This window comes from Rattus rattus, chromosome 6 (assembly GCF_011064425.1).
Source record: "Rattus rattus isolate New Zealand chromosome 6, Rrattus_CSIRO_v1, whole genome shotgun sequence".
Classification (NCBI taxonomy): domain Eukaryota; kingdom Metazoa; phylum Chordata; class Mammalia; order Rodentia; family Muridae; genus Rattus; species Rattus rattus.
This window is the reverse complement of record NC_046159.1, coordinates 147,654,880-147,676,267: the sequence shown is the minus strand read 5'-3', so window position 1 is coordinate 147,676,267 and position 21,388 is coordinate 147,654,880. Positions and strand designations below refer to the sequence as shown.

At 42.3% G+C, this 21,388-nt stretch overlaps 1 protein-coding gene across 1 annotated transcript in view; it reads left to right on the top strand.

Moving 5' to 3' along the window:
* Positions 1-21,388, top strand: part of Gnai1 (G protein subunit alpha i1) — an 82,219-nt gene that overhangs the window by 34,965 nt on the left and 25,866 nt on the right. Inside the window, exons 2-3 of the mRNA XM_032907058.1 lie at positions 16,781-16,823; positions 16,915-17,056. Of these exons, the coding sequence (XP_032762949.1) occupies positions 16,781-16,823; positions 16,915-17,056 (185 nt within the window). The remainder of the gene's footprint in view (positions 1-16,780; positions 16,824-16,914; positions 17,057-21,388) is intronic.

Genomic DNA, 21,388 nt, shown 5'->3' with positions numbered 1-21,388 from the left:
CTGCGTTGCTGCCCACTGCTACATTTTACTTCCGGCCTTGGGTCTTACTGGCCTTGACCTCACTGTGACTCAGGCAGGCCTCTAGCTTGCAACCTTCTTGCCCCAGTCTTCCAAGGAGCTGGGATTACAAACTTGTTCTCCTAAGCCTGGATTTGTCATTTCTACTCGTTTGCCCAAGTCTCTGGGAGATTGTCAGAGCTGGTGAGCCACAGACTAAAATTTCCTGCCAAGGAATATTTTACTAGTATCGTGTTAGAGTAAAGGAATATAAACGTATCATATGCTCATCAAATAGCACCCACCTACTTGGTATAAAGTCTTGGGAATGTCTATTTTATATAAAATTACCAGGTTTGAGCAAACTGTCTGGTTAGAAATGCTGCACAGTGAAAGGAGTTGGGTGAAGAAAAGGTTGTGTGTAGGAGAGGCTTGGTCTTATGTGAGCAAGGGACAAGATGTTAGTGTTTCAAGAAGATTTCATTAAAAGAACAACACTGAAATAACTATTCAGGGTTTTGAATATAATCCTTCCTTTACTTCATGAGTTACTTTTATTGTCATTTGACAGATTACCTTACAGAGGCAGCAGAAGGGGGAAGAGAGTTATTTTAACTTAGTTTTGGGGGTTTCTGTCTACTGTGGCAGGAAGGTATGGTAAGAGGGGACATAGAGGAAAAGCAGCTGTATATATTGGGACTGAGCAAGAAGCCAAGGGTCTGCCTCCCACCTCTGCCACCATGCCTCCCTTATCAAAGGAGCACCAATAACTAAAAAACCAAGTGTTCAAATACATGAGTGAATGGAGACATGCCACATTTAACCCACCATGATTCTTTTATGGTCAGTTATTAAGTTTCATGATCTGTAATACGAGGTTTGAAGTTCCATTTGCCAGCCATAGGTTCTATTTATTTAAAGTGTACAGTTTGATATTTTTCTGAGTCCATTTAAAATATCTCAGAGCTATCACCATAAGTCCGTTTCAAATGATTTTAACTACTCCTAAAAGCAAGAAAATGCTTTCCCTAAGGAAGCTATTCTTTTACTTTTCTGTCTTTATGAATTCATTGTGCGCCGTACTTGTGACCTTTGTTTTTGGTCTCCTCCAGCTAGCGTAACGTTGAAGCCCTTGCTCAACATTGCAGTGAGAGCCAATGTGAACCTCACTGCTGTGAGTGTCCATGCAGTTCTGCTGCAAGGATAAGTTTTATTTTGTTCACCAGGGATCAGCATTTGGATTGGTAACAGTTTTGTGCTGTCAGTGGTGCTTCTGTGAACACCCATGTATAACGGTTTGGGCAGAGATCTTTTTCAGTTCTTTTGGACGGGTATGTTTGGGAGTATCAGTCAAATGGTAACTGTCTGACTCCCCCCCCCCCCATATAGCAGTGTTTTCCCAAACCACTGTATGGTTCACGTTCTGACCAGAACTCTGTGAGACTCCACAGGTCCCAAATCCTCACCTTCATTTTTAAGTCTTTATTCTCACAGTCCTAGTAGTGTCTTTTTGTTGTTCTGCTATTGGTTTCTCCCGTAAATAATGGTGTTGAGTATCTTTTAAAACCAATCAACATTATTAACTGTTGAAAGTTAACTCTACTAAATCTCCAATGGAAGCATTAGCCTGACACTTACATCTATAAACGAGGATAGATGAAGGCATTCAGAGCACATTTTATTAACTCTGACATATACATCTTTCACATGTAACAACACCATCATATTTCACTGTTATAGCTGCAGGAAAGGCATTATTCAAATAAATATACATTTTTAAAGTTAAGAAGTATGTTGTTTTATATTAACAACTAGTAAAACAAGACATAAAAATGTTCTCAAATTAAGACTTCCCTTATTACCAGATTAAGATTTTTTAAATAACTTTTGTATAGAGTGTCCTTAGTGAATGGCCTACTGTGGTCTACCATGTTATGACCCATCCTTATTAATTTGATACAATATTTATCCTCATTCTAAGAAAAAAAACTGAAGAAAATGTTTAAAAAGAAAGGAAAAGGAAAAAAAAAAGCCAGAAGAGTCCACAAACTCCATTATTTCCTCACAAAGAGAAACATCAAATTCTGCTTAAGTATTCAGAACTTTGGCTTGTGCTTTTACCTTGACTTTAGATCACCGTGTCTATGGCGTGAGGGTCCTAGGGAAAGCCACATTGTCATTTATCATCCCTAGGCTCCCTCTCATGTGGGGAGACAGAGGATGAGAAAGAACAGTAACGCCAATCTTTTATTGATTTCTGTTGTACTTGGATATGGTACAGACAGGCCTTGCCATGGCTACAATATAAGAACAATGTGGCGGTTTCATCAGTGTTTCTATGCAACTTAGCATTTTAAAATCATTTTCTGTGTCGGGGAGGACAAATAAAGTCCTCGCTTTCCAGGAGTGCCAGCTAGTGCATAGACTTCTCCTAGTTCCTTCAGATCCACATATTGATGGCATCTAGTGACACTTTGAAGAGTAATGGACTCGGGTGGGGAGGGGGGATGACAAGCCTAGTGGCGAGTGATGATAGAGTTTTAGGTGTTCTGACTCAGATAACTAATGGATTTCTCTTTCTGCTGCCCTGGTTGCCACCCTGTAACTGCCACTAATCATTCATTCTGGCCTCTGGAGTGTCAACACGGGGTAAAATCTCCTGCGTGAGGATCTTTGACTCCTTATTGGATGTCTTCTCTACCCCTCGACTTTCTCCCCCCTTAACGTCTCCTCCCTCATCAACCTTTCAAATGAATACGCCTTGTCTTTTTCGGAACCATCTCCTGGATATAATCTTTTTTCTCAGGGTCCTTCCGGGAAGGATGGTTTTGAAGCACAGTGGTTGAAATGGCAGTGGACTAATGGGACTCGAAGTATGGCAGAAGACCTTGTATTTGTGTGTCTGCAAACTTAAGTTATGTTAACTTCTTTGTCATCCTTTATTGTCACGGCTTATTTTTCATTGATTTAAATTCTCACAGTGAGTGGCTACATGTGTTTTTGATTCCTACTAATAGCAGGTGTTAGGAACTTAAGAAAAGCCGTCATGTCTGCTAATTGCTTCCTCTCCTTACCACTCAGTGGGAAGTGTTTCCTGCCACCTGTGCTCCCCCTTAGAGGAAGAAGCACAAGTTCTTATCCTGTGGACTGTTTCCTTTGCGTCTCCCAGTGTTCCCATCAAGTGGTAGCTATATAACTCACAAGTCTGAATCAGTGCAGAGGTACTCTGATAGTTCCTTACATGGTTGCTTTCCCCTGCAGTTTGGATTGGGGATTAGAGTTGGAATTCTACTCTTTATTCCTTTGATATTTTTTTCCAAGTATGGTTGCCAATAGAAGTAGCTAGGGTGTTCTGCCTGTGTGGACTAGGTAATTTTAAAGATTTACGTGGCTTTGGGTGGCTAGAAATATGTAAGAGGTGAGTTTAGAAGACTTTGGATCCAGTTTTGGAATGCTTCCGCACCGTGCTTAGAAGGTGACAGTTAAGAATTTGTACAATCTCTCCCATTCTAGAATAGTTTTGATGGAAATTGATGCAACTAAGTTTTGAATAGATATGCTGGGAGGAATCTCTCTGTGATCAGAATTAGGGAGGCAAAACCAATTTCTGTTAATGGGAAATTCCAAAACCAAAATCCAAATCATAAACATACCTTTCATGTCCTCTCTTACTTGAAAACTTGTGAAAATTCTCTTACCTAGCTATATTCTACAGGGGAAGGGCATTATTTTTCTCAGTATTATTCGTTGCTTATTGCTTAGAGTTTTCCTTTTTTTCTAAATCCAAGATGGATTCTTTCTTTCTTTCTTCCTTTCTTTCTTCCTTCCTTTCTTTCTTTCTTTCTTTCTTTCTTTCTTTCTTTCTTTCTTTCTTTCTTTCTTTTGACATGGTTAAAAACAAAATGGCAGAAAGCAATCTGAATGCAGAGTCCTTCAGAAGTTAAGTTCCATGCTTCACCAATGTGAATGCTCAACCCTTAGTGAATTCATAGCTTTAAAAAAAAAAAAACATTACTTTCCTTAGTCCTCATTTTCTAAAAGCATTCAACTTTAATTATAGGAAGAAATCATAAAGTATAAGAGGAAAACAACAACAGTAAAATCAGACATAGAACCTTCACCCCTGCATTCCAGTGTCCTTGGTACAGGTGCTAAAGGACTAATGTACTAAAGGACTGTACTAAAGGAGAAATGTAAACACCAACCCAGCCACAAACTCTTTGATCTCTAGTGCTGTCCCGCCTCCAAGACAGGCTATTGCAGTGGGGACAGAAAGCTTGTGGGCATAACCAACCAATACCTGATTTGACTGACAGCCCGCCCCACAAGATGGAATCCATATTGGACACTGCATCAACTGCTGTATTCTGCATATATTGGATTGCATAATTCTTAGTGTAACAATGAGACAGAGGGGAAGGGGGAGCGTGAGGTTACACACACCTAAGACTTTGGTTACCCACTATAGCTAGTGGTCATTAGCTGTTTTGTGATCACCACACACCTAGTGAATATATTTTTGAGTCTTAGTTGAAGCCAAGGGCAGTTGGAACAACATGTAGCCATGGAGATGCCATAAGAAGCGATGGGAACTTTGGGGTTTTTGCTTTTGTTAGGAAAGGGCATTTGTTTCATTTCATCTCCTTGCTTCTTTCCACCCATCGCAAAGCTCACATAGGGATGGCGTCAACTCACAATTGAGATGGGAGCCACCTCATGAAGAAGGCAGAGCGAAAGTGTGACACCCAGGACTCTTTCTAAATATCCTTCAAAAGTCTATTACTTTTATCTTAATAACTAGAATTACAGAAGTCAATTTGCATTATAACTTTCATGTAGAAGAAAATAGCACCCGAATTTAGTTTATAATCAGATTGTCACCTGCTGATTAGTAGGGGAAAAAAACCTGAAAGAAATGTTTAAAATGAATTACCTTGGTAAAGCCCAGTCATGTGAACAGTCGGTGTGATGTTGCAGTAAAAACCATTCCGTTTTGTGTTACCCCCCACCCCCACTCCATCACTGATGTGGAGGACAGGGATGGTTTTGAAGGGAGAAAAAGAAGGAAGAAAAAGGTAGTGGCTTGAGGGTTTTTTCCCCCCAGCAAGGATAACCTCCACCTAATACGTGGTACACATGGCCTCCTCTCGTCTTGGTGGGTGTCTAAGGTCTCTGGTGCTGTGGCATAAGCTTGCTCAGAGCCTGTCTGTCTTCACACCCTTGCCACCCCTCAGCTGCCCTGTCCAGCCTTGAGGTAGCTGTCCCTTCTACTGCTGTGTTGCACCATGTCCCAGCTCAGTGCTGTCAACACGGTTGTCACAGTTCCTGAGAGCTGCCTCGAATGGGAAAACGGAAGCCCGATCAAGGCTCTGGCACTCACCATGTCAGTTACTTTTTCTGGACCCAGTTTGTTAAAGGGCTCAGCTTGGGAACGAGGGTAGGGGGATAATGGAGTCAAGGATGATCATGAGGTTTTGAGAATAAAAGTAATTTTTTTTACAACGAGAGTGTGAGATGTCTGTCCTGGGTGCTGAGACGGGAAGGCAGGTAGATGCAAATGAGTTTAAAGAGGATGGTTTTATTCAATTTTAATCATGGGAGAGATGGGACTGGATTTTTCTAAATAAATTATATAATTTTGACTCAGTCTTATGTACAGTGTAAAAAGTGTGAAACTGCAGACGTTTGATGAGTAAAATAACATTACTCAGATATAAATACTGTTGCACTATATCTCCTTATAAGTCTCTTATTCCCTTATAAGTTTCTTATTGTCTGATACATATATCTATAAATAGTTTTCAATTTTCATGTTCATTGCTTTCTTTCAGTGAGTCCTTATCACTTTGCTGTTTATCATTTGTGTTGCTTTAAAATTATAAAAAATATAATGCTCTCTTTTACCCCTCACTAGGTCCAGCACTGCAGTGCCCACAAGATGTCTGGTAGACATCTTCTTCTCAGTCAGCAAAGCGTCTCACCCACTCTGCTCCATATCACATTGCCGATGGCTTCTCTCTGAGCCTGGCAGCAATCTCTCTACCTATCTAGTTCCCAAGGCAGGTTGCCACCATGTGAGAAATATACATCCCAACTCCACGGCAGCCCAGTGTCTCCAGCAACCACATACTCTCTTGAACTTAAATCGTCACATGAAAGAACACACAACACAGTAACCTCTGATCCAATTGATAAGATATAATTGCCCACGTAGATAACATACAGTTTGCCCATCTAGACACACAAAATCCTTAAGAGTATTTATAACAACCTGTAAATATGCAGAGAGGAGACTTAACATCCGCCTTCATGTTCTCTTGGCTGCCCCTCTCTACAGTCTCCTTCTCTCTCTAAAACTTTTCTCCCGCCCATCCTTCCTTTCTTGTCCAATGACAGGCCTTGTTCTATCTTGTACTTGCCTTTACCTGATGACATCATCCTACACCTTTGAATGTAATGCTGTATTCTTAACATCAAAGTCGTAACTATGATACATATGTATTGAATAAACATATCATTTGGAGTCCTTTAATACTCTTGGGAAGTAGGTGATATCTGTACTACCAAGGATGGTGTGGTGGTGGTGGTGGTGGTGGTGGTGGTGGTGATGATGATGATGATGATGAGTATTTTGCTTCTGCTTCCTCTTCTAAGATTTATTTTATGTGTCTGAGTGTTTACCTGTATATGTAGGCCTCATAGTGTGCCAGGTGCCTATGGCCCGAAGAGGATATCTTATTTCCTAGAACTGGAGTTACAGACAAATGTGAGCCTCCCATTGGATGCTGGGAAAGAACAAGATACTCTGAAGATGTAGCAAGTGCTTTTAACCATTGATCCACTTCTCCACCCCCACCCCACCCTCACCACAGGACTCCTTATCAGATGCTGGGCTTTGTTAATATTGGCAGTTTTTTATTAGCAGCTGATATTCCACTGCCTAGAAAAATGTCTATTTTGATCTTTGTCCATTAGGAATATTTCCTTATTATCTGGTTGTTTCATTTATCCTTTCAACATACAGAGCATTTGGCAAATTCTAGAACAAATGTCTGCCCGAAAGTCAAATTCTTGTATCAAAGAAACCTAAAGAAGATGCTGTGTCACCTCGAGATGTTCGACCTTACTGTCTGTCATCTAGAGACCCAGGCTCCTGCCACCTCATTGCTCCCTCCTCTGCAGGCATTGCCTTAATCCACACTGTAGACAATGTCTCTATGAATAGGCACTCTCACATGGAAGGACACATTTGCTCTTCCTGAATGTGACTAAATCTCTGGAGACAAGTGCGATGTGGTTCTATTTAACAGCAGGGGAGCACATGAAGGACACAGCGGCCAGCTCATGGCCATATGCCCAACTTTATGCTTTGCTAGGACCAAGTTTGGAGCCTTGTGCTTGCAAGGGAAGCATTCTACCCTGGACTACCCTTCCTGTCACACTACCCACCACTGTCTCAGTAGACTGGAGAAAGAAGGTCTTCCAGTAGGCCGCACAACACAGGCTACCAACAAACTCTTCTTCATTTCTCTCCCACAGTATTTGCCTCCTCCTGCAAACCACACATCTACTATATGTTCTTATATTTTGTGGCATGTTTCTTCTTCCCCTTTGACCTGTTGAATTACTGCTGCTGTGCGCTAAATACACCTGGATGGTTGGGATGTCATAGTGGTGAAAGCATGTGTTCTCTTTTTAGTCAGTTGGGCAAAGAAGGCATTAAATCACTGGGGTGACCCTGGGCGTGGAGCTTTCTGGGATACTGTTTTCATACAATCTTCATTTAATATTTGTTGACTTTCTGCTTCTCTGTTACTGGTAACAGCAACATGGGTCAGGATACCGGCGCCATAGAGGGTATTAAGTCTGTATTAGTAGTTACAAGATATTTCATAGCCTGATTTCATATTCTGGTTAAAACAGGAAGTCAAAGATGCAAGAGTCTCTTTTTATTAACTATTTACTTTTAATTGCATATATCATTACTATTATGTGGTTGGTATTGTTTTGTGCAAGATCTTGCTCTGTAGTCCAGAATGCTGAAATTGAAATTGTAAGTATGTCTCACCATGCGTACTTCCTTAATACTCTGTATGACTAAATAAGCATACCAAAGTGTCTTTGCTATGTCCCAAAGCATGATGGTTTTCCTAAGAAAGGCCTAACTACAGTTGGTTTGTGAAGTGGACTCACCCTGCTTTTCTTGGAGACCATTTTTACTCGCAAGGGCAACTAGTTATAGTTAGTCTGGGTTGGGAAACTGACACTTAGCCTTTCACTACAGGGGAAACAGCAAGTGGTGCAGTGAGCAGTAACATCTCGGTTTTTAAGGCAGAAAAATACTCATCACTGGCATTGGTCTTCCCACAGCATCATCTCTGATGAAATTATACACAATGGTAGAGGATTTAAAATTTGAATAATGAAACGGGTCAGCTATCTAATTCTGTGTAAACCAGAGATCCAGGTTTTATTAAAAAACATCCACCTTAAGATTACAAGATAAAGCAAAGAATTTTAATATACAAAAAATATGAGAAGCTCACAGAGATGGCTTCAGACTTTGTTCTAACAAACTATAAGAAGTTACCAAGGTAGATAAGACCTAAATACATTGTATTTGTATACAAAATACAAATAGATAAATAAAAGGAGAAACCATCCATTACAAAGTTTTGATACAGAATCAAAGACAACCAAGTGCTGTTAAAGTACCCTCCCCTTTTCTAACTGCACAAGTGTGTGAAAAATCAGCTTTCTTTGTATTCTTCAACCAAAATAATGTGTTAAATGCAGAAATGAGTTACGGGAATCCAGATCTTTAATTAAGCAATTTGCCAAAGGGTAAAACCATGGCTCAGTACATGACAGGAACATACTTTATAGACTATATTAGCATTTAGTAGCAAATTTGGGAAACAAGTTAGATTTACCCTTGGTGTCACAGCATAGTAATAGGCTCCCTCCTTTGCTGACATCACTCTTGGTTTATACGCTCAAGAGCTCCTCAAGCTAGGTGATGGATTAGTTGAATAGATTGAAAGAGCATCAACAGAACCAGATGTGGAGGCAGACAACTGCTTTTCCAGTCTATGGAAAGCAGAGGAAGAACGGTCAGCAGTCCAAGGTCAGCTGCGACTGTGTAGGGAGTGGGAGTCTGGGCTGTAGAGGAACCTTCTGAGCACCCACCCCCAGAGCTTAAACGCGGAGAAGCGAATCTTTTCATTCTCACAGTTTCTCGGGGACTGCTTTTGGTCTCAACCTTTTATGCTGGTTCTCGCCGTCATTTGACCATGCAAAATGGTTTCAGGGGATGAAGTTTTAATGCCATTCTTTTAGTACCTTGATATTTCAAGCTAAGTTTAATGTCAAGAAAATGTGAGGAACCTGATTTGCACCTGTAGCCTGGGGAGGGAGGTAATCCTATATCCAAAGAGATTATTTTTCTAAGGTGCACAAATGTATTTATATTTATCTGATGTTTGCTATGAGACCTACAAACATAAGGACTTTCACTCCTAGCAATATATACTGGCAGTCCAGCTGAAAATACACGAGCCTATATGTGTTGATCAGTGGTTAGGGGATTGACCACTGATCCAAATACAGTGCATGGTGTTTGATGCTTGTTTAAAAAAACCCACAAACACCAACTTGATAGAGTCTGATATTATCTGATTCTCATGGAGTCATGAAAGTGACTCAGAATGAAATAGAATAAGCTATTTTTATTGCTGTGCAAAGAGAAAGACAAGATTAAAAAACCGTTGCAGACATTGACAGGAACACGCCTATAGCCTCCAGTCCCCCATTCTTCTTCACCGTCATCTTGAGGGTCATGAGACCTGTGATGTTATCTGGCCTGCCCGCTCAGTTGCTGAATTACATGGTTTGACAAAGATTCCAGGAGTGAGCAGCAAGTACTACACACGGTGCTTTGATCAATCTGTGTGTGCTTCTCTAGCAAGCATATTCAGTCTTTAAAATCCACACACTATTCATTTACACTTCCGGAGACCGAAGCTCCCAAGATTAAGGTGTCCGTAGGGTCACTTTTGCTTCTTCCTGGTTTAAATATAATATACATGTGTGTGTTAGATAAATGTGAAAATGTATGATTACAGTGTCTAATATGTTCTCTCTCTCTCTCTCTCTCTCTCTCTCTCTCTCTGTTTAAATTAGTCTAATTAAAATACCTAGCATTGTATACTTACCATTATGTTTTTGTGGTGAGGATATTTTAGATCTGTTCCCAATATATTTCAGATACATACATAAGCACATAAACACACATCCACACACACCCACACAGCCGGGTACACACACACACACACACACACACACACACACACACACACACAGAGGAATGAATGTCTTCGTCATGTTTTCTTGATCCACCTACCTACCTACAGTGCGATTCACGGAAGATCTTGACTGTGTGTCTGACGCTGTGGCAAGCATGCAGATGCCTTCCTTTCTATTTGTTCTCCATGGCTCTGATGATGTGCTACTTCTCTGCCATGAACGCACTGGTGAATAATTTTATATTAATTGAAAACATGGCTTCTTTTGAGTTTCTTTTTAAGATTTTGTGTTTACAGTCATTATCAAATTATTCTTCCATCCTAGACTGTCAGACACATTGTAAATGTAATTCAAATGCATCTGGAGCTCTTAGAGCGAAATAGAAAAGATTATAGATTATTGCTACTGTTGAGGAAATAAAATTAATAACAAATCACCCAGCACATGTGCACGCACACACATACACACACACACACAGACAGAGACAGAGAGACACACACAGACACACACACACAGAGACAGAGACAGAGACACAGAGAGAGACAGAGAGACAGACAGAGACAGATAGACAGAGAGACAGAGACAGACACACACAGAGACAGAGAGAGAGAGACAGAGACACACAGAGAAAGAGAGAGACAGAGACAGAGACACACACAGAGACAGAGAGACAGAAACACACACAGAGAAAGAGAGAGAGAGAGAGTGTTTCAAAGAGAGAAAAGCCCTTCTAATTATAGTTTTTCTAAAATAAATTCTCTCTGGGAGAGGAAGGAGGGAATTGTCCCTCCTGTCTTTTCGAGGTGCGGCAACCCTATGATTCCTTGTCTCTGACAGCGAGTCCTCCTTTGTTTACAGTCTTTATCTCCATCCCCTCATTTTCTGAGCTCTCAAGCAGAGCATCTGCAGGGCTGTTTAGTTGAGTTTTATTCCATTTTAACTTAAAGTTTAGTTTACTTTTATTCAAGTTAAATATTTGAATTTGTTGAACGTAGCAGTAGTAGTGCCTGGCGTTCACTGACGGCCTGACAGGATCTCCAAGTTAGCAGCTGAGCAGCATCTGATGACTCCTGGCCTACAGCCTGCCGCGGGGAACCGTGGTGGAAGAATAGTCATAAACAGAGAACTTGGACAAATGGTTCTCTATGAAGGTGCTGGGTGCAGCTGACCGTCCGCATGAAGGTCCAGGTTCCACTGTGGGGACTGCACCTGGGTTCTATCCCAGAACCACATAACATTAGGACTGGTGGTGTTCACCAGCGCTCTGGAGGAGGAGGCTGAAGGATCGAACATTTAAGATTAGCCTTGGCTACAAGTAATGGGAGGCCATCCTGGGCTATAGCTGTTTCTACGCATGGTTGCCTCCCATCCACCCATCCCCCCAAAAAAAAAAAAAAAAAACCCACAAAAACTTGTCTGAAGTCAGGAGCACTTTCCATTTGGTTTTAGATTTTGCTAGGCTTAAAAATGTAACATTCTCGGGTTACTCTTTTTAACAAAGTTAGGGGCAAACACAGACAAGGTGGTCATTTCTCTGGTGATAAAACCCATAATTTTGTTCAAGGAATTGGACTCAGGCAGTTATTTGACCCGGGACTCCCTATTTTTAGGTTTTCCTGTTCACTGTCCTCAGTGCACTCTTCCTGGGTTGCATCCCCGAGGTAGGCAGCCGTGTTGGTGGGAACGTCCACCTCCAGGCGGCCCCTCTGTGTCCTGGGTTCCTCCTTATCGGTGACACTCCTTCAGCGTCTGTCTCTGCAGTCATTTTCTGCTAAGCTCCACTTCACACACCTGCCGGGCTCAGCATTGCCTCCAGGAAATACAGTGTTTTGCCAGTCATTTCCTCCTCAAAGGAGGCCGCCCGAGGGGCAGGGTTCTCCTCAGTGCACCCACATTTAGCTTCACAGGCCCACTGTGGCCCAGGCTTGTCTGCCCATATCCTCTGCCCTCTGGGACTCACTGCTCTTCCTCTTTCTCCTCGTACGTCTTACTTCACTGTGACCAGAGTCACCTTGGGCCTTATGACCCAAATGCACCCACACTTGAAACTTCTGACTGCTACTTTCTATGTGGGCATTTCATGTTCTCCTTCAAGCTGCACTTGATAGAGTCAGGCCAATTGATTTTTCTTATCTCAGTCTAGGTTCAAGCGAAAAGTTCAAGTCTCGAGGTGGTGGAGTACTTCCTGGGAAAAGTAGCCCTTTCTCGGGTCTCTTTACAGGGTTCTGTTATGGTGGTTCTTTGATTTTTATAAATACTGCTTCTGCTGGCCTCTCAAGCCTGGCTGGATTTTGCACAGAACAACTTTTAACCTGTTTCCTTGGTGCTGTAAGGAAACAATGTCAGTATTTGCAATGCTGAAACCTACAGCAGGAAACATCTGTAATTTTCTTGTGGGGACTTGCTGCACAGAAGTGAGAACTGAAAGCTAAAAAACCACGGTGGCACATGCCTTTGATCTCAGCACTTGGGAGGCAGGGACAGAGGCAGAGGCAGAGGCAGAGACAGAGGCAGAGGCAGGGGAATCTCTTGAGTTCTCAGTCTGGTTTACAGAGCAAGTTCCAGGACAGCCAAGGCTACACAGAGACCCTGTCTCAAAACAAACAAGTAAACAAACAAAAAATAATTGCTGAGTTTTGAAAGTTTTGTTGCTGTTGCTGTTGCTGTTGTTGTTGTTGTTGTTGTTGTTGTTCAGGGTTTCTGCCTCTAGATAGCAATTGTGCAGAGACATAATCATTGGCAAAAAGAGGAGGTGCCAGTTGATACAATGGTACCTCCACTGTCAACCTACATAGATGATGTTTTTGGAACCAGTAGCCATAGGATGCTCCTTGCAAAATATGCCAGGTACCTCGTGATATCGATGATTTTAAGAGATTAAAGAGTGAATTAGAATTTAAAGATAGATAATCTTAATAACATCCACTGTGAGATTTGAGAGTTCTAATTGATGTATGCATAGTCACCTAATCCGCTCATTCAATCCTCTTGACTTTTTTCTTTGTGGGGAGGGAGAGCGGGAGGCGGATGGGGGTTCCTCAAACCTCACAGGCTTCCATCACTTGAAGCTTTCTCTGGCCTTTGAATTGTTTCACCCACAACACAGACCAGGAAAGCTCACCAAAGGTCTTTGTGACTGTGGAGTATCCCCTGTGTCTGGATCCTAGATTCTAACATGTCCTACCTCAGCACGGCAGCTGCCCTCTGTATTCCAGAAGCACAGGGGCCTTTAACAGTTGGCCCTCCCAGGACTTTGCTCCTAGGGGGACCACCCCTGGGTGAGGGAAACGTGTGGGCCATAATGCCTGCCATTGTGCCTTCCATAGAGCCATGCCCCTGTTGTGGACAGTAAATGATGGGTTGTTTATCTTGGAATTGTTTTTTATGGGCCGATGCCATGAAAGATTCAAAGGCTGTCTGTCTATAAAGGAAGAATACTCCTATTGTTTATCCAAATGCCGCTTTCCTATTTAATGTGAGGGTATCTTGTGAAATTCGCTTGAATATCAAACACCTAGTAAACCTTAGGCAGTTTTCTCCTGAGATGTCTCAAATATGCCATTTAACTACAACTTGTATTCAGATGCCGTGTGTGTGTGTGTGTGTGTGTGTGTGTGTGTGTGTGTGTGTGTGTGTGTAGCTATTTCAGTGTCTTCTTCTCTTCTGTGGTGTCAAAGGCAATGCCGAAGTGTAGCATCTGAGTTCTAAAATCGTCAGGAAATTGGGCAGCTTTTCTGCCTTGCAGTTGGTCTACTATGATACCTGCAGAGAACTCCAGGAGAATCAGACACAGGGAAGGCAGCAGGTGTCAAGTGTGGGACACGCGGAGGCCTGGCAGGGGACGTGAGTTTGGAGTTCGGTGGTTGCTAGAAGATCTCGGGTGGCAAGAGGAAGCAGAACAATGTTTGGGGGAGAGCGTAGGGGGCGTAATGTTTGAAGGAATGTGATGTGATCAGCACTAGGGATTCTTGGGACTCTGTTCTTCAGTGATGCTCAACACAAAGTACCCCGGGACACCCCTAGGAAAACAAGAGAATGGGGCTTACCAAATACGAGACCCAGGCTTTCTCAAACAGGAACAGAGGTCTTCCCAGTGTGCGGTCATGTCAAGGAGAGCACAAAGGAGTGGGGTGGTCAGATATCCCTGTGTTCTCTGATCGGCTGTTCTCAACAGTCAGACACTTAGAACAGTTTGTTTGGTGTAATGTACCACGGGAGCAGCTAGAATGGATTGAGAATTAGGGGTGTGCGTGTGCCATTTCCTTTGGAATGGTAGTATAGCAGTATGACATAAAGCTGGACTCCAGCTCCCGAGGAAACCTTTTGTAGGTAGCAAACACTGGGCAGTTTGGAGAATAGTTCCTGGGTTTGGGACTTCTGTGAAAGGAAGAGAGAAAACTCTGACACATTGCGGCAGCCCCAGGATCAGCAAGTCATCTTGGCATGGGATGCAGGGGCCTTGTTATTAATCTTTACTATTTAAATCTTCTTCATGTATCTCCTTTAATTTTTTTTCTGAATTTTAAATTTTTTGCATTATATATATGAGCATATATGTATGTATATATACATATATATATATATATATATGAGCATACACACACACACACACACACACACACACACACACACACACACACACGTCTGTTAATGTACCCTGTGTGTGCCTGATATCCACAGAGGTCCGAAGACCATCCCGAGTTCCCTGGAGCTGCTGTTATGGGTTGTAAGCCACCATGTGAGGGCTAGGGAGCAGGGTCTTCTGCAAGAACAACACCTGCTCTTAACTGCTGAGCCTTCTCTGCATACCCTGGGGGCTGGGGCTACCATGGGCATGGCAGCCCCTTCCTCCTACTCACTCATCTCCTCCTGTTTCATCCCTCTTCTCTCTTCTATCCTTTTCTCCTTTGTCCCCTTCCTCCTTCTCCCCTCTTCCTCCTCACTCTAGGTTTATTTATTTTGGGGGTATGAGAATTTCGCCTGTATGTACAGGTACTATGTGAGTGCTTGGTATCTGTGGGTGTCAGAAGAGGGCTTCAAACCTTTTGGCACTAGGGTTAGGATGGTTGTGATCCTATGTGGGTGATGAGAATCAAACATGGGGGTACTCTTAATTGCTGAGCCATCTCTCCAGCTCCCTGGATTTTCTTTTTTTAAAAATATTTATTTTATACCCCTCAATCTTTTGCTTGCATGTATGAATATGTACCACATGCATGCCTGGTGCCTTCAGAGGTCAGAAGAGGGCACTGAATCCCCTTGGTTGTGAGCGGTCTAGTTTGGGTCCTCTGTGAACTTGGCAAGTGCTTTTAACTATTTCTCTCCTGTCCCTCGAGTGGCTTCAACTGTCCTGCTTCAAAGGAGCCAAGAGTTAATATTAAGATGTTTGCCCAGCAGGCAAAATGTCTACCAGTGTGGAACAAAATAATGAATGAAACAATTTCCAATACTGCCATTTGCAGTAGGAAGTTGGCTTCTTTACATCTTCATGGTTTTGGTTTTGTGGGTCTCTCTCACTACCTTGAAACTCACTAGCCCAGGGTCTCTTTGAACTTGTGTCAGTATTCTTCCTCAACCTCAGAAGTGCTGGTGTTAGGGCTGTGAGCTACCATGTCCAGCCAAAGAATGGATTTTTTTAAAAAATGCTTTAGAGCTGAGTTTTATGATATTCAAATGAAGTATTATGAAATAATAGAAAAATAGAGTTAAATATGAGAACTCTTATGGTTGGCAACAAAGTTCATGTTAAGTTTTATTGTTTTATTCGTGTTAAGATGTATAAAATATTGTTAAGAGAGCTGTATATAGTAAAGTGATTCCTGCTTTCATGAAGAAGTGAACATTCATCGTTTCATGTAAATACGCATTGTAAGAATGGTTAAAATCAACTCACTTAGTAAATTCCTAAGTTCAGGACTGGATGGGTGTTGCTTCATGCTAGAACATTTACTTGCCTTGAGTTTGTGAGGCCCAGAGTTTGATCCCCGGCACCACAGGAAAGAACAGGAAGGAAGGTGCAGGGAGGGAAGGAAGGGAGGGGAAAGTGAAGGAGGTTGGTTCTGAGATCACTTCCTACTGATGGTGATTGTGCACTATACCTCAGCTCTGTGTACTGTGAATCCTATGGCGCTGCTGCTTTCTGTCTTGTTTTAATACAAGAGTCACTTTTAAGTGACATGTGTGGTGGATTCACACACACATGCCTGCTGATGTGTGTGTGTGTGTGTGTGTGTGTGTCTATCTATGTGTGTGTCTGTGTGTGTGTCTGTGTGTGTGTCTGTGTGCATGTGTGTCTGTCTACGTGCGGGTCTGTGTGTATGTGTGTGTGTGTGTCTGTGTGTGTGTGTGTGTGTGTGTGTGTGTGTGTGTGTGTGTGTGTCCCTGTGTGCATGCTGGATGTGAACACTCACGTGTTTTGGGAGCTGGAGATACTTAAGCACTGATACTGGATTAGAAAAATCTCTATTTTATTTTCCAGGTGCTGGTGAATCCGGGAAGAGCACAATTGTGAAGCAGATGAAGTAAGTAAATGGAAGACATTAAATACATTTTTTTTATGGCTCTGAGTGACTTCTGTCAGGAAGTGTTCTTATTTCCCTTGGATCTCTGTAGAATTATCCACGAGGCTGGCTACTCAGAGGAGGAGTGTAAGCAGTACAAAGCAGTGGTCTACAGCAACACCATCCAGTCCATCATTGCCATCATTAGAGCCATGGGGAGGTTGAAAATCGACTTTGGAGACGCTGCTCGCGCGGTAAGACACTAAGTTTGTCGGCGTGGGTCTGACTCAGGGGATGGCACTACAGCTGTAGGCACATAACTGAGGCCGGGTGTCTGCCCAGAATGCCTTACTCAAGACATCTAAAGGACAGAAGTCAGTCTGAAGCTCCGGAAGTCAGTGAAGTAACAGATACACAGTTGGGCACTCTCCGCTCTTCTGCTGTCTTCCTTGACTTCTCCAGGCTGTTCAGAAACCGCTCAAGTGTTTTCTATAGAACACAGATATTAGAGTCTTACTAGCATTTTGCCAACCCTACAAAACACCTGGGCAAAACCACTCAAGACAGACAACTTGCTTGTGGCTCTCAGCAGGAAAAGTTTCAGACAATGGTTGGCAGGCTCCATTGCTGTGGTCTTAAGGCAAGGTTCAAACATCATGGCGGGGAAGGTGATAGAACAGTGGATCACTGCACAGTAGGCAGGAGGTAGAGAGAGATAGGAAGGGGTCAAGGGACAAGATAGTCCCTTCAAAGGTGAGCAGTGACCTGATGCCTCCAGCCAGGCCCTTTTCGAATGGTATTCTCACCTCTGAATTTGCCGGCAGATTAATTCACTGGTGATATTATATTTCCCCCATCCAGTAATATCAATAGCCCATTAGTTAGACAATAAAAATTCAGCAGATGAACATTTACAGCCATTTTATACTCAAGCCATAACATATAGATACTTCTGTGCCCACAAGCTCATCTGCTGTTACCAGAATAAAATGCCAGAAGTAATTACCTTAAAAAGACAAAAGGTTTATTTTGGCTCACAAGTTTAGATACTTCAGTCTAGCGCTTGGCCTGCTGAAGGCAGGAGGATTGCTGCAATGAGGCTGGGCTGGACTACGCAGTGAGTACTAGGACAGCCAGGCAGAGCTACACGGCAAGAAAACAAAACAACAACATTTCTGCACCGACATGATCTCATTATTTGTTTTTGGGCCTAGACTAAAACAGCCACTGAACCCGGAGTAATGAAAACAGCATGAGTTTGCTTATCTTTGGGGCAGGAAAATACCGGCTATTTAAAGACATGAATCAGAGTTTCAGAGCTAAGTGGGACGCTCTGCAGAGAAGCCAGTGCCTGGGAAAGAAGCTGGAAGACAGGAAGGAAGCTGCATGGTGGGACAGCAGCCGGCCTGGACTGCAGCAGGCTAGGTGCAGGCCGAGGCTCTCTCTGTGGTGGGCTCCCTCCTGTCACCCACAGCATACTTTCCACCAGGCACTGTCACTACTATCGTCAAAAATTCACATTCATCGTTTCTCTAATTACTCACTTAGCAGGTTCCCGAATACAGGGCTGGGTGAGGACTGCCTAGTGCTAGGCCATTTACTGAGCTTGACCATGTGAAGCCCAGAGTTTGACCCCCGAACTACAAAGTCCACAAAACAGCACATATGTAAGAGTCCAAAGAGGAAAGGTACAGTGTTGGGACTGTGGTCAAGATCATTCTAAGTAATTAATTTATCATTTATTCATTCGACACTCTCAGAGCACTTGTCGGATGAATAAATGATAAATGCATAAATTACACTGAATGAATACTAGATGAGGCAAAATATTCTAGATATAACCGAATCTTATTTTGGGAGGAAATTTAGAGGAATGTTTTGAATTATTTAAAATTATTTTGAAACTCTTGAAATGTCAGCCGCACCGACTATTTAATCTCTGTTTAATATAATGGCACAGGCTGAGATTAAGGAGAGGAAGTAAACCAGAAATTGTACTTTTGTAGCAGTTCCAATTATGGCCACTGAAAACCTGCAGATTCATTTATGTAAGTGGGTTGGAGCCGTTCAGGCCTGTAACCCCAGGGGGAGCACTGAGGCAAGAGGATCCTCATGACGGAGGTAAGACGCTCACTAAGCTACTAAGCTACGTGGGGAGTTCAAAGTCAACCTGGGCTACAAAGTGAAGCCTCACCTCAGAAAACCGAACCAAACTAAACCCACGTTCCCAGTATTGGGAATCAGATCCTACGGTGGCTGTAAGAAGAAAAGCTTTAGAGCCTTTGAGAGCCTGGGTTTTTGATGATTCAGGGACAGCGCAAGCAGTTTTATGAGAAGCCATTTGATTTTCATGCCTGTCTTGGAAAGAACTCTTTTGAAACCTTTCCTGTAAGATCCGCAGGCTTAGCCTTAGGAGTACGTACTCTGAGGAAGTGTGTGGCTTTATGGGTAATCGCACGTCTGAGGCTCTGGAATCGTGTATGTGACCATAGATGCACCCAGCAACCGCCCCCTCCTGCTATCAGCTTTTATTTCTGATACCCTCAGCTTTCCCAGGTTATGGCTTCACAGAGAAGGTGTGGTCTCCCATGATCTGTTCTCCTCTGTCTGTCTGTGTTTCAGGCTGCCTTGTGTCTACATAGACTTTAAACCACTCTAAGCCCCTTGCAATTACTCTGGAGGTTATAAAGATGAAGTGAGGAGAGCCTGCAGGTGAGGAAGGAACATTTGAGCTGAGTATTGTAACAGAGTAAGAGGTTTCTAGAAAGCAGTGAAGAAAAGCTACTCTACAACCAAGGAGGAGCACATGCAAAGACACACTGGAAAGCCTTTTTTTTTTTTTTTTTTTTTTTTTTTTTTTCTGAAATAGCAATCCCTGTATTTTGAGGTGAGGAAAATGAGATGTTTGTTTCTATGAAGGAGCACAGACGTGCTTTACAGGTGAGAGCAGAGTAGATTATCTTTGGTAGCACGCCTTCATCACTGTCTATTGCCAAGGATCACACTGATTAGATATGACCAGTCTTGCAATTTTCACTGTAAGTGCGGAAGATTTATCAGCTCTGTCTTTTAGTTTTTCGTTGACATTTACTGAAGACGAGAAGAGTTTATAATAGTTTGTTTGTATTTCTCTTGTGGATTCCTCTGGGCACTCTCATTTTTGTTCAGTTGTCTTCAGAATGGTTTTCTTTGAGTAGGAGAGATATTCACTGTTTCTCACCAAAACGTATTATTTATTTATTTATTTTTTTGCATGAATTCTGACATTTTTCTCTTGGTCTTAATATAAAGAGAATATTCCCAGTTACTGTGATTAGCATTCTTCCTGTTGCTTCAAGGTCTCAGGTTTCCCACAATGGCATCAAACTCATTGTCTAGCCAAGACTATTGTGAACTTTGTAAGCGTGTGTTTGCATTTGGGTGTGTTCCTGTGCGTTTGTGTGTGTGGTTGGGAAGACCGAGGTTAGCATCCTCTTTTGTCTTCTTCAGTTGCACTCCACCTTATTTTTTTGGGACAGGGTCTCACCCTGAACCTGGCGCTCAGTAATTCAGCCTCCTGTCTCCGTCTTCCCCAAACTGTGAGATGTACCTAGAAAGGCACAAAGCTATGCTTGGCTCCTAAAATGGGTGAGAGGGACCCGAACCAAATCCTCATGCTGTGTACAGGCACAATGGACCCATCTTCTCAAATTTTAACTCGTATTATTTTCTATAATGCTCCAGCCCATTTCTGATGACTTGAAAATACTACCTTTATATTAAATTGGGTGTGCTTAGAGACACCTCCCCACCTCTCCCCACTGATATACTTTTGTTTTTCCCAGACCTGGCCCTAAGTATGTGACTCAGTGTGTCTAATCATGTTTAATTATAAGGACTAAAAAAAAAAAAAAAAAAAAAAGGAACATCTACCACATAGGATTTTTAAAAGAAAACAATCTTGTTTATAATATCCCTTGGCCATAATAGATGCTCAATAAACTCTGTTGACTTTATTATCAATAGTTGGACAATTATTGTTGACAGAATCACAGTGTGTTCGTTTATATTGCATCACAGATGAATTGGTACCTAATAGGTTTTGACTCACTTGCCTTGTTCCTTTAACAAAATATCAAGACCAGTAAGCATTTCTGTTCCAAATGGACTTCAGAATTTGTAAACAAAGACTAAAAAACCTACTTGTTTTTGTTGCGACTGTGTCCTTTGTAGTTAAAAATAATTAACATATAATTACATCATTCCCCCCTTCCCTACTTCCCTTTCGCTCCCTGGATTTCAGGCCTCATTTTTGACCATTGTTACATATACATGCCAATGAATAAATGCATAACTGCAACCTCTGAGTCATTCAGGATCGCCTGTATGTGTTTGTTCTGGAGCTGGCCAACAAATGAATCAGGCATGATGAGGATGCATGGCCATAGCCTGCATTAATTGAGAAAGAATCAAAATTATTTCCAAGGTTGGTGTGGTACACTCCAATTTATGGCTACTGGCTCTTTAAAGCATTCTCAGAGCAGGTTGGCCCATCCGTGAATACTAAAATATTGGCAATTCAGGTTTTTGTGTGGTAGGAAGCGTGG